General features: G+C 38.9%; 1 protein-coding gene across 1 annotated transcript in view; it reads left to right on the top strand.

The window, feature by feature from the left end:
- The first annotated feature begins 2,114 nt into the window (after window positions 1–2,114).
- The window catches only part of STMN2 (stathmin 2), a 41,334-nt gene continuing 29,589 nt past the window's right edge, over window positions 2,115–13,859 (top strand). The window contains exon 1 of the mRNA XM_018557555.1: window positions 2,115–2,282. Within this exon, the coding sequence (XP_018413057.1) occupies window positions 2,264–2,282 (19 nt within the window). The 5' untranslated portion in view covers window positions 2,115–2,263. The remainder of the gene's footprint in view (window positions 2,283–13,859) is intronic.

Below are 13,859 nucleotides of genomic sequence, written 5' to 3'. Positions count from 1 at the left end.
TGGGCCGTTTTTACCCTAATGCAGAGAATGCATTAAGGCAAAAAACGCCCAGACCCTAATACTACTTTAAGACTGGAGTACCTCAAGATTTTGCATATTTTTAAAGGGTGCTATGCCTGAAAAATGGTTGAGAAATGCTGGTCTATGTTATTAAAATATATGTAAACCTAATCACTAAATTCTCATATGAGCTCAAACATATTAAGTAACTTCACAAGTAATTTTCAATACTTTTAAAACTGCGCCTTCCTTTGAAAGAATATCTTTGATCCTGCCATAAGTTCCTGTTATAGGATGACAATGCTCTGTCCCTGTCTTCCAACCGTGCTCCTGTGTTGTCACCCTCTCACATGGGCTTCCAATAGAGATGACAAGTGTCCATTTCAACACACATGCAGGCATGGTCCACTGTTGTAACCATCAAGAAACCCACCCTAAATAAATGCCATGCAGCCATTGTTGGAGTGTATTGATTTAGACAGGAAGTGGCTAAAAAGAGGCTGCAGTAGATAAAAAGCACTGAGATATAACAAAGAATAAGAATAGGAAAGCAAAAAAATTGTAATGGCAATTGTTTATGATACCGTGGGGGGAATTTATCAAAACTGAAGCAGATGAAATCTGAAGCAGCTGTGCATGGCAAGCAATCAGCTTCTCTCTTCAGTTTGTTCAATTAAGATTTGAATATTGCTATGATCCTCTGTATCTCTGAAATCCAACCATGTAGAGAATGGTTAGCGCATTGTAATAACTATTATCCATTTATTTTTGTTGAGCAGTTATACCTTTACATTTAGCTTGTTTCTATCAGAGATTTTACAAAGGAAAAGCTTTAATGCAGATTTCACAGTTTCCAGCTCCAATGCAGAACACATCCCAAGAGGAGAAAAAAGGGTTATGTGTCTCTCCTCTGTTAGACATGTCAGTGTTAACCCCTAAAATAAATCATTGCTGAACAAGAGGAAATCAAAGCACTTCCCATAATAATTAGGTGCATTTAATGATCACAAATGACACCCCCTATCACTAATCTTCGTTTCAGCAGGAAGGAATGAAAGAACTCGCATCCATCTTGTACAATATTGTTGCGTTTTCATTCTTCCAGTAACACAAATCTCAGCATGTCTATGGCAGCAAGCTCTGCGCATGAGTCGGGTGTGGTCGGAGTCCTGAGCCTGGCAGCCATCAGGATTACTGTACCGAGACGCCTCTGCCTTTGTCCTCTCCCCAGGCTTGCTCCTGTTATTTCACAATGCAGTCTCCTTCCCCAGAGAGCACAATCCGAGCACAATTAGGGTTAATCACTCCCTTCCAAACCAGCGGCTGCCTACTGTCAAATGTACTGGAAATTGCTCTCCTGCTGGGAATGTATGTGCTGCCCCTGCCATTTTTGTATGATGAATATATACGGTATAAATAATGATGTTATATGCATTAATTTGTAGATGATTCCAGGCATTTATTTGCACCTGTTGTAGTGTAGAAGTCATCTTATCTCCGGGCAAAGCTCATTGATTCCTCGCAGACTTCGGAGGCTCAGAGCTGTCCTTGGTGCTGAAATGCTTTAATGCTTTGTCTTCTATCAGCTGCAAGACCCATGAGTGCCTCTATACCCACTTTGGATTTGTATGAATCATTTTGTGGATTAGCACCCTGGCATTTACCTTACAAATAGAGTGAGGTGGCTTTTTTATTGAACCTATATATACATATATATTGGCTAATATAATAATATTTAATGGCTGTATATGTATATAAATTACAGTAATGAAATGCATATGTACTTTAATACAATCAATGTTGTAATAGTGATATCTACATTTTTACTGTAACTGCCCTTATTTCAGCAGCTATTATGGGAAATTCAACATCAGGTCCACTTGCCAGTAGCACCCAGCTTCCATCCCAATTTTTATGGAAAGCATCTCTATGGAATGTACTACTGAAATAAAAGGGGGGTGTTTTATTCTCCTAAAGATTCTCATATCTTGCTGCATTATTCCATTTTATCTCTCAGCCCTATTGGTAGATCAATATTTAATGCTTAGAGATTGAAGCTTCAAATGAGTCATATCAGGGGACTAGTGGAACCAATCTGCTTCAGCCTAAGACTGCTAATTATTCATGGGCTCCTGCCTCTTGCTCTTTCTTTTGCACAGCCCTACAGTGCTGACTCAGTGCCTTATTCAGTCTTGTCTCCCTCTCCACTGCTGTAGCTGGATCTCTTTGCCTTCACAACCTCTGAGCATCCGTATACATCGCCATGGCTAAAACAGCAATAGGTAAGGATTCAAGATTGTCTCTATGCTTCTATCATTTCTTCAGCTATCTGATTTTACAATGTAATACTATTTTGCAATACTGTTATACTAGTATATTTTAAAATGCAACCTCATTTTTAAATAGGTATTTTCAGTATTCTTTTAGCAGGTATTTTGTAGGCAGTTGAATGTTTGAAATTGTTATTGGGATTACATTTATACAGGCAAGCTTACTATATGTTAGCAATAATGCTATTGATAAGGAAGACTTTTTTTGTTTGTCGTGATACTAAAATGGCATTTTGTTGTTATTAATTAAGGTGTAACCTTATTCCGTATGTTAATTTTATTCTCAATTAAAGTAATTGTGTAATCTGTTTTGTCAGTGGCTGAATTGTGTCAAAATAAAATATTAGCTAAGACAATGATATACAAAGGATGCACAGTACCTGCACTTCTATATTGCCAGCACTATAGCACAATGCAGACAGACCCCACCCATCTGCCTGCTTTCTTGTTCACAGGCAGCTCAATGTAGAGCACTTTCTAGTCTGTAATGTGTGGTTGCTGCCCTCTTTCTATTGTATCAGACAAGATTCAGATACAATCAATTCATCATTCATACAATAAAAGCAACCTGTTTCAGTTAATCACATGTTGACACAATACCATTGTTATGCATGTAAACTGTAGTAACATGGCACACGTATGCCCTGTTTTATACTACATGTTGAATATAGTTAGTTCAACACACTGCATTTTGTATGCAAACCACTTTGTATCATTTGTTACTCTTTTCAATACTATTTATTTGCATTAAATATGTGAAATATGAATACATCTTGTGTGTCTGAAGTAGAAAGGAAGATGTTTTATAGAACAGTTCGTTTCATGAATTATGTTGCAGAATTCAGATGTGTACAGATTTGTTTTTTAAAACTGTAATATAAGACCAAATATGTATAGTTACCTTAATAGCTGTATAAGAATATTTTTTCCATATACATTTAAAGATGTTGGCATTGCAATTTAATGACTTCAGCTTTTAGGGGCAAACCACATACATGCTAATAAGACAGAAACTTGTTGTTGCTAATGAATTGTCAGAACCCCCACCTGCCAGTTAACAAGTGATTCTGACTCTCCGGCATCCTACAGAGGTGTCCTAGGGAGGGGTGTAGGCCACAATGACAGCTGTATGTGTAAATGGAGCCAAAGTGGAGCTATGGGAGTCTGTCCAGCCCTGCAGTGCTGAACATGCCACCCCTCCCTATTGCAGCAATGTAGTAATCAGTATTGATAATTTGTAGTCATTGGGAGAGCGATCGCTGCAGAATTCCACTATCTTATCAATCCTCTGCCTGTCATTATTTGATAGATGGATTTGCATTTCATCAATCATAAACTTGTCTTGAGCTTTCATGACGGTGTTCCAAATCATTACAGTAGCTCATTAGACTGAGTGATTCCTTTCTTTTAGTGTGTCTGGCAATTAGAGTGTGCATGATAGACTATATAAGTTTATGTATTGAAAAAAAAACATAGGAAGCTTATTTGAAAAAAGGCGAGCACGCAATTAAAATGTACATAAATTATGTTATGGGTGTTTTAGTTAGGCCCAACTGTAGGTTTTGGTACATAAATACCATATCAGCTGTAATGATCTTATATAATATAGAAAAGCCTAATTTAATATCGAAAGTCACAAGCCATATGTACATTGATATTATCTTACAAGGCATGGAACTATAAACAGTGTTTCATATTATATGTACACAAGGAATAATCCAATAACATGTAGTAATCCGTTTCAAGTCCTTTTAACAATTAGAAATAGAAAAAAATGGGTCTTCTTGTTCTTGGGAGTGTTTCTGTGTGATCCTCTCCATAGTGGTAGGGACATCAGAGTGAACTACTGCCACCTGGTGAGCAGGAGAGAAACAACAACTTACTTAGAAAATGTTAAAACCATTTGTGCACGTTTAGGTCCCTATTTTCCTAGTTTAGCCTATCATGCAATTTCCTTGTTTAGTTTTTTTATAGTCCCAGATTTACTATACTTTTTGCTTTGAAGCGTAACAGGAGGCCAAGGTTCTTCATGTGTTGTAGCAGCATGGAGCAAATTGCTGTAGCATACGATGTACATTATGCAAAGTCATTCTATAGCATTATGTCTGCTGGATCACATATACCAAGAGAGCTGAAATATTATATAGCAATATATATATTATACAAAACTGTATGCACATAAAAATGGTAGGGCAGATTAATACAATATTTATTTTATGTTTGGTAGTAACATAGTTCCATAAAAAGGGCAGGGCAGTATTGTATAGTATAATAAACTACATTTTGTTGCACATTTTATTTTTCCATAAAACTGGTAAGGGCAGCATTATATTTCATTCTGTATGCCATATTTCCATAAAAATAGGATAAGTGCAGAATGTTACCACTGCTTATAGTTAGCTGTAGAATATAAATGTTTTACATCATCATAATAGATTGTTACTGTAGCTTGTTTAGCTTGTTAGCTTTGGCTGACCTTCTATACTGTTATGTGTTGAAAGATGTATTTTGCCCACAGTGAAAGCGACCATTTTGTGGATGGGACTTAAAGTCATTATCGTGCACTCTACCACCTCACCAAGATTAAAAGCCTTCACCGATTCATCACATGACCTGTTTTACTAACCAGTTTTCCTTTGGAATCGTCACTTATATTGGGTTTACATACAGTGATGTTAAGGCATTTGTAATCACTTTTCAACAGATTTCAGCAGTTTTCAATCACAAAAATAGCCAAACAGAACACGACAGAGGCACTGTGTATCTGAGCTGTCAGACAATAAATGCTGTGTCTTTAATTGTTCAATCATAGCTGCAACAATATTGCCAGCAAGTTGCTGTGTGTGGCCAGCATTGGTCCATTTGTATTATACCAAATCTGTGAATGGACAGTCAGTATTCTGGGCCTGCCTGAGCATATGCAAATACTGACTTTTAGAAAGTCTGGCAGGAGGATTTTTTCTAAAATACATGCATGACTAGGCACCTATGGTGACTTCTGTTTATGAGCTGTTTAACTAGCTCATAATCATATTGATAATGGCAATACTGGTAGACATTATATAAGCCTGCCTGCATTGTCCTCATATACAATACCTTTAAGTGAAAGGTAAGATTTCAAAGTTAAAAAATGTACAGCAATTAAATCAAATATTTAATATCTGTTTTGTCAGTTGCTTGCAAAAGACATATTATGTGTGATAAGTTATGAATTGCAGCTAGTCAGTAAGTATTCCTCAGTGTACCCCCAGAGGTTCACTTCCCATTGTTTTGCAACACCATTGGGAGCGGTGACCTCACCAATGAGCCAACATCTCAGTAAGAGCCTCAGAGGTGAGCTCATCTATAACAGGGAAGGATCTTTTTTTTGTTTTTTTTATTACAGGAGGTGTGATGGTGCAACAGCTTTACAAATGTAACATTAAGACCTTTGTTCTGCAAGGATCATATTCCAGTTTATTGAATTGCCCTGTGTAAGGTGCAGTACATAATGCCAATCAGTCAGATCCATTTTTCTTGTTCCATCTTCCATCTGCATTGTTCAAATTCATTGAGCTTAGCTCCACCTTTTCAGCCAGCCGAATTTGGTTTATAGGAAAATATGAATGCAATGACTGCTCTGGGAATATGGATATCTTAATTCATGAAGCAGGATTATTGAGTATCTCAGGAACAGACATTGACAGCCCAGTGTTTTATTCTTTCTGTAATTAGCTGGCTATTCAACCTTTTAATCAGTTGCTATCACTCAAAATGACACAGTCCATTTATTATGAAAACCTGCCTAGTCAATCATTTTCATAGCCAGGGTTTTAAATATGTGGTGATGGTGGTTAGAATGGTAACCCAGCCTGCAAAGAGTCAGACACAAAACAATCCTTTCCTGATAAAATGAACTTACTCTAGAAAGAGAATAAAATGATTATAGTTTATTTATAGACAACAAATACCATCAATCTGAATCATAGAAAACAAATATTTGATTAGTTGTTTATTTATAATTCAGATTCAATGTTTAAAGAAGTACCAATGGACTCTAAATATTCTGGAGTGAATGTTAATGCCTCAAGCATTTCACCTTTATAGTTTTATCAATTCTGATGGTTTAAAAGAGATTTTAACCATAGTTAGCCCACCACTTAATTCTCGATTGCACTGGACCTTTATGAGGCTAACCAAGTACTCAGTCTTCTCTTAGTTTGAAATGGACAGAAACAATCCTGCACAATATTATAACAGTTTAACAAAGTTTATAGAACCATACTGTATACATTCATTATATATCCACATTTTTTGTGTTGGTATATCATCTACAAAGAAAGGCCTTTGTTGAATGTTTTTATTTTGGAAATCAGCTCACAGTTGGTGGGCTCATAGGGCTTGTGTAATAGAATATACACTATATATATATATATATATATATATTACAATATATATTCTTTTTTCACACATCTATGCCCATAATAAAGAACAGCGAGCTAGATCTATTGCTGTCGGCACTCTGGAGAAGAGCTGTCTGTCAGCAGTCTTGGGGAATTTTCCATTCTTTTTCATGTCTATTCTGAGGATGTCTATAGTGAGAAATATAGGTCATATATCTGAGTTCCTTTTTCAAATATAGTTTGCATGGGTAACTTAATATTTTCCTGTATGGTCCACAAAGATAAGAAATACAAGCATGTTGGTTGGCATGTTTTTATCCAGAAGTATGTTGGTTGGCGTGTTTTTGTATCCATGAACCAGGAAGAATGTAGTTCTCTGTTGTTACAAATGATAACTAGTGAAATGGATAGTGTGTGGAAATGGAGATGGATAGAGAATAGGAAAAGGTGGGATAAAAGCAGTTCCGGAACTATGGTGGATACAGAATGGTGTCTTCTGGGCCCTTGAGCTATATGAAGTGTGAACTGTTGAACCAAGGTGGGGAAAATTGCTGTGCATTGTTCTGACACGTGGGAAGGCTTCCATCAATTGCATAAAGCAGATCACTGCCACTACTCACGGTCACCCTACATCAAAGCTCTGGTCCATCTGTGCCAAATACAGGGCAGGATTTGGATCTGGATTTTGGGGTAGACATCTCTGTTTGGAGCTGACACCTCTAGCTAAATGGAATGACAACAAATTAATTAAAAAAACGAAATCCCATAGCAATATGATGCTCACAGTTAAAGGGCAAGAGTTGTGCAGTTCTAACTTCTATATCATCATTACGTTATGTCCTCTATATTGCATCATCATTACCTCATGACATCATCACTACCCTATTACACTATCATTTCTTGATGCAGTTACATGACATTATCATTTTTTGCCATTAAGTCATCATTTATCTATGCCATAGGATCATGATAAACATATTACTTCATCCCTGTCTTTTACTATTACATCACCAAAACCTTATGAAATACACTTTATTACAGGTTTCCCGCATTACTATATATTTCCCGTATGCATAGCATCATCGTTACCTTATATCATTGACTAATCATTAAAAGGTATTGGTTTTCAGCAACAAGATCTCAGCACTGCCAGATTTCGGTGCAGGAATGTTGCTTCTTTATTATTCTTTGGGTGCTGATGTCATATGTCCATTAAAATAATGATGATCATTTAGAGTTTAGAATTGTGTTATGTTAAAGGTTAGCATTGGTGCGTTAAGGGTTTAGGGGGCAGTTTTAGCATTTAGTGATAGGGTACATTTTAGGGTTCGCTTAATTGCTAATTTAATTGTTAATATGAAGTGCTAAGTTGAGGGCCCAATTTCAGGTTAGCCAGATTTTTTTATTTAATATTGGATAGAATGTGAAAGGGTTAGAACCTCTGTCAACTTTGTATCACTGTCTGTGCCCTCATTTGGGATATTTCTCCTTTCTTCCTGGTTGATGGGGGATAAGGAGCAGTGGTCGCCAACCTTTCGGACCTCATGGACCACTAAATTCATCATTTTAAATCCTGTGGACCACTAATATGAATTTTTTAAAAAATATTTATATATACACACACACACACATAAGAGTACTGACAAGATGCCCCGCCTCCTGCAGAGCCCGCACTGCACTGAGAGCAGCGCATTCCTTGTGACAGCCGCTGCTTGAGTCAGTGAGAGGCAGTCCGGAGCCTCCGTACCGCTTCAATGAAGGCCCAGCCTGCACGGCATTGGAGGGGCCTGGGGACCACCAAAATTTTCTTGTGGACCACTGGTTGGCGACCGCTGATATAGAGAACAAAAAGTGAAGAAAAAGCTTCCACTTACTGTTTCTTTAATGGGTGGCAGACAAAATAGAAAGAAAGAGGGCCATGTTAAGGATTAGGAATAGGTAAGAGATCAGAATCTTATGATTAAATACATTAATTCCAAGTTTTCTTTGGCTCTAAAGGTAAGAACTACCAACATCAAGCTTAGCATGCCAGCTTGAAGGGCATATGTCATTAATTAAGTTAACATTACCTCATCTACTGTAACACATATATGTATAAATATATTGTATATATCATGGTACATATGAGAACTAGATTACCTAAAATTAGAGTGCTTCAGTTTATCTGGAGCACAAAGTAGTAGATATAAATCAAAGAGCAAACTTTTGTTCTATCAAGCCAACTGTGTGGACAAAAGCACCTCAAACCAGCTGCAGCATTGGTGTTAGAAGCATCCTGGAGCTTTTGATACAGCAAATGTGAAATCTGTGGCCTGTAGTTAAGGTCCTCTGCTACCTTAGATAAAACTGGTTTAAAACTGAACCAAATAAATGATTGTAAGTATAGCTAAAGCCAACACCTCTTTTCATTTCGGATAGAGTAGGGAATAATTCAGGTCAGGTCATGGTCAGGTTTTTCTGTCACCTATGTCTCATAGGGGAAATTTCCCTTTATTTCCTTTCCAATAGACACAACAGGAAGTGAAAGGGAATCTCTTCAAATTGAAAGAAATACCCTCTCAGACAGTTTTCTCCATGACAAGAATTGCCTTCGGAAGATTCCCCCTGTATATTTGGATATTACTTACTTTATATTAAGTTTTGGCTTTAGTTACACTTAAAAAATAATTTGTACAAATCCAATAAAATGGTGGACAATGCATAGAGTGCTGGTGAGTTTACCCTTCATTTTTTTGTGATGTTACAGTAGCTATAATTACATTCACATATGAATCATCTGCCCATTATCAGTTATATAAAAAACGCTTTCTGGAGATGTAGTTTATCTAATTATGATATACTTAGTCCAATATAATATAATTTTAATAAAGAGATACATCCACCCATTTGGTATATATTACATTCAATTATTGCTATCCTGACAAGCATAATATAATTCTCAGTGGGTGATATATGTTTCCATAGAAACAGGAGGTATGAGAGCTGTGCAATCAGCTCCTGATTTTTCCATCTGCTTGGCTTTTTTTAAGCAAAAAAAAAAAAAGAAACCCAAAAATGTAAAGAATATGACTGCGATCAATGCTGAGCCTCGAATGCTGGCATACTTTGTTCCTTTTTCCCCCATTTGTCTTTTTTCAGTAGTCAGAGGTCAGATTAGCACCAACAGAATCCCATGGACACATTCTTACTTTTGTTCTTGAACATGCTGAGCTACATATACCCTGTTTCCCGGAAAATAAGACCTACCCCGAAAATAAGACCTAGTACTATTTTTGGGAATTGCTAAAATATAAGACCTACCCTGAAAATAAGACCTAGTTGTGACCATTCCCAGGGCCGGTGGTGGCATAAGGGGGCACTTGAAGAGCCATGGGAGAGGCAGGAGAGAATCAGCGGTGCCAACGAAGCCAGCGCTGGAGGAAGCAAGGCGGCAGCAGAGGGAGCAGAGCCACATAAGCCCATGCTTCCTCTATAGTGCCGCCTCCTGTCACTGTCGGAATGATACCAAATGCACTCCGCCTGTGAGGAATAGATAGTGAAAGTGCGCTTCGCTCATTCTGGCCAGCGATTGGTTAGCAAATTCTTTTGGAAAGGTACAGCACCCCTGATTGCCCTGATCACCATATTTTTGTACATGAATACAGGTAGACTTTTCTACATGAATAAGTGTGGATTGTTCGTTAAAAAAATAAATAAATAACACCTACCCCAAAAATAAGACCTAGTGTGTTTTTTTGAGCCAAAACAAATATAAGACAGTGTCTTATTTTCGGGGAAACACGGTAAAATGCTCATGGCAAGGTTTGTACTATTATTATCTGGTACTGGTCATATATCTACGAGTTGGTGTTTGTGCAAAAACCTTTATGCTGCAGGCTTTGCCTTTAGGTATGAAGAAATGTACCATAGAAAAAATTATAGTAGAGGTAGAAATATGTATAGTGTGTTCCACCTGTTTCCCACCACTGCTGGTGGTGGTTAGGGGCCCCCCAGACAGCCTTGTGAACTGACATTTCACCTCAGGGCAGGATTCTTGACCTTTTGTGGGGTGGGGAAAAACTGGGTGCCAGACACAATAGAATGATTAATGAGTTAATTTCAGCACCACAAATGTATGGAGAGAGGCAGGGGCATAACTAGAAATCACAGGATCCCATAGCAAAATTTTGTATGGGTCCCCATGATAGCTAGTTATGCCACTAGCAGAGCCCACCTGAGAGTGACCCTGCAGAGCCCACCATAGACTCTCTATAGTGGGCTCTGCAGGGTCTCAGATGGGCTGCACACCTTACCTGTCAGCGATGTCCGGCTCCGTGGTCAGCGGGTCCCGCCTCCTCTTCTGTCCCCGGGCCCCGCCTCCTTCTATTGACGGGCCCGCCTTCTCTTCCATCACTGGCCCCACCTGCTCTTAGGTCGCTGGCCAGTGATGTAAGAGGAGGCGGGGTTGCTCTTAGGCTGGCCCCGCCTCCTTCACTGCGGCGGTCTGATGAGTTTGAACTCTCGATCAAACACCGGTGTAACCGGCCTCTTCTGCCGCAGCTATTGGCTGTCACTGACACAGCCGCTGCAGAGCTGTGTCAGTGACAGCCAGCACCCTGATATGCCATGGCGACCCAGGCGGCCCACACGGCATCAGAGGGATGCCCTTGCCGGGCCCCCCTGTGTCCGGGCCCCATAGCGGCCACCTGGGTCACTATGTCGGTTGTTACGCCACTGGAGAGAGGGGTCAGAGCACAGATACCAAGAAATTCAGATAGTTGGCCAATCAATACAGAAAAGGGCCTTTAAGCCAGAACTAGCATTTTGTCATTTTGTACTCTTCATGTTCTAAGTAGTTGTAGCACATGCCCTCCCCTGGAGGAGCCTCCAGAACTTCCTGTAGTGTCTTCCTGCAGTGTATCCAGCTTTCTATACACCTTCATCAGCGGAATAACTCCTCTGGTGCTCCAATCCAGGCACTTTAAACTTCTATGCCTCTCTTCTTGCTTCAGGTCCTCCACAGGCAGCAGGTCTGGGAGGCACAAACCTCTAACACACAGTACCTCCTCGTGACGCAAGGCCTAGAAAGGAAGAGAGCTTCCAGAAGGTCAGCTCACATATTTATATTTTCCTTCTGGGTGCAACACTGAAAATAAACCTGCCAGTGGTTGGCTAGGGAGGCATAAATACTCTTATTTATTGTATTGAATTATTATCATCATCTGATTATTGAATTATTGTATCTTCTCACACTGTTTACAGGGACACTTCCCAACAGCAGACAGAAGCAAACAATAAAACTGAGCTAGCTTAGGGGAAAACAAATGAAGCAGAGCTATCAATCCAAGCTCAGGCTGACTGCAGCCTATCTCAACCAGTAAATTTAGTATTTAAGTATTTAGTTCCCCATACAATCACAAGATTTGGACTAATTTGCTCTGATTTCATCTGTACTATGAATTCACATCCTGTGGACTACGTGACTTCCTTGGCTCTGCTTATTTCTACTATGTAGATAGTGATACCAACTCTAAATCTGGAACTGAATTAATGTAGTTGGCTCCTATAGGCATAATCCTTGATGCTCTAATTGGCCACTCTGTCCTTCTGTTTAACACAAGGTATTCTCCACCACTGCTTCTCCGAGCATGATCCAGTTATTACATTATTATGTTACTTTGTTTAATTTGTCATTGCTTATGAGAATAGAAAGTTGAATGATCAAAGTTTGTTTTAGTTATAGCATATTTCATCTTTATTAGGACTAAATAATAGTTCACAGATGGACCATTCCGAGCATTGATGAGTGATCACACAACACATTCCATTTTTTGTTGATGTACATACTCCAACTGCTGCAGACAAGCAGTTAAATGTGGGGATAAACCTGTATTTTGGAATTCTGAAGTCTTAGAGGGTTATTCAGAAAGCTAGCTGAAGGATCAGCCATAGCTCCGGGTGATCCTTCGGCTAGCTTCGGCCGCCAGAGCCTTTTGGTTCAGTAGAACCAAAGGGCTGCTGTACGGGCTATTCACAATAGCCCGTACAACTCCTGAAGCTGCCTGAGCGGCTCAGCCGAGCTGAAGGCATATGCTTTGGCTCGACTGAGCCGAAGTGACACCCGAAGCGGGGCGAACGTGCGGCCGAAAGCCTCACAACTGCCAGCTGGGCGGAGCAAGCCGTGATCTCACAGCTTGCTCCACCCAGTTGCAATGACAGATTAGCGTCCCTGGGTTACCCGGGGACACTAAGCAGTCATTAAACAATGACAATGACAGTGACGTCATGCTGACCGCCCAGTTGTTATTCATTAGCCAGGACCTGCTAGAAGACTCTAGCAGGTCCCGGCCAATAGGGAACAGTTGGGCATAGCTAGATGTCACTGCTAGCTCTGCCCAATTGTTGTTGTTTTTTGGGGGGGGGAGGTTCTTACCTTTTTTTAAAGAAATCTTTTATTTTTTTAATTTATAATTTATTTACATTTTTAAACATTTTCTTTTCTACTTTTTTTTTTCTCCTTTTTCCACTGATTTTCTATTCTGCTCAGTACCAAGGGGGTAGCGAGCAGAATAGCCGAGCCGAATGCAGCTTTGTGAATAACCCTCTTAGTGTTTGCTATTTTTTGAAAAATGCTTGCCACTCAAGTTCTTGTGATTGTGCCATCCACTGATAGCTGCTATATTTAATGCTTTGCCAAGTCTTGCACAATTTATTATACAGAACCAACACAGGCATGCAATATTTAGTAATTTGCATATAATATTTGCTGTCATCTCCCCGATTAGCGGTATTAAATGATGTTGATATAGTGGCCTATGGGTGCATCAGTAGTGGCCAGATTGTCTTTTTTATACATTTAAATTTAATTGAATATATAACATCACCGAACCAACATAGAGAATGTAGTTTTAGTGCAAAACATTCTGCACAATATAAAAGACTACAAAAAGATAAAATGTGTTTATAAAATGAAATATATAAATAATGAAAAGAAGAGAATATAGGGAAAAGAAAAAAGAGGAAGAGGATCCAGCAGTGTGTCCTGCTCATTACATATAAACCCCTGGCAATCAATAAAAATCATATTTAGCACATTTTTGCATATATGTGAATATTTTTGATTAAATGTTTTTGTTTTTTTTAACTCTCATCAATACATGCATATTTT

This window comes from Nanorana parkeri, unplaced genomic scaffold (assembly GCF_000935625.1).
Source record: "Nanorana parkeri isolate BGI_ZX_2015 unplaced genomic scaffold, ASM93562v1 scaffold289, whole genome shotgun sequence".
Classification (NCBI taxonomy): Eukaryota; Metazoa; Chordata; class Amphibia; order Anura; family Dicroglossidae; genus Nanorana; species Nanorana parkeri.
The sequence above is the reverse complement of the archived record's forward strand: the minus strand, read 5'-3'. Positions and strand labels throughout refer to the sequence as shown.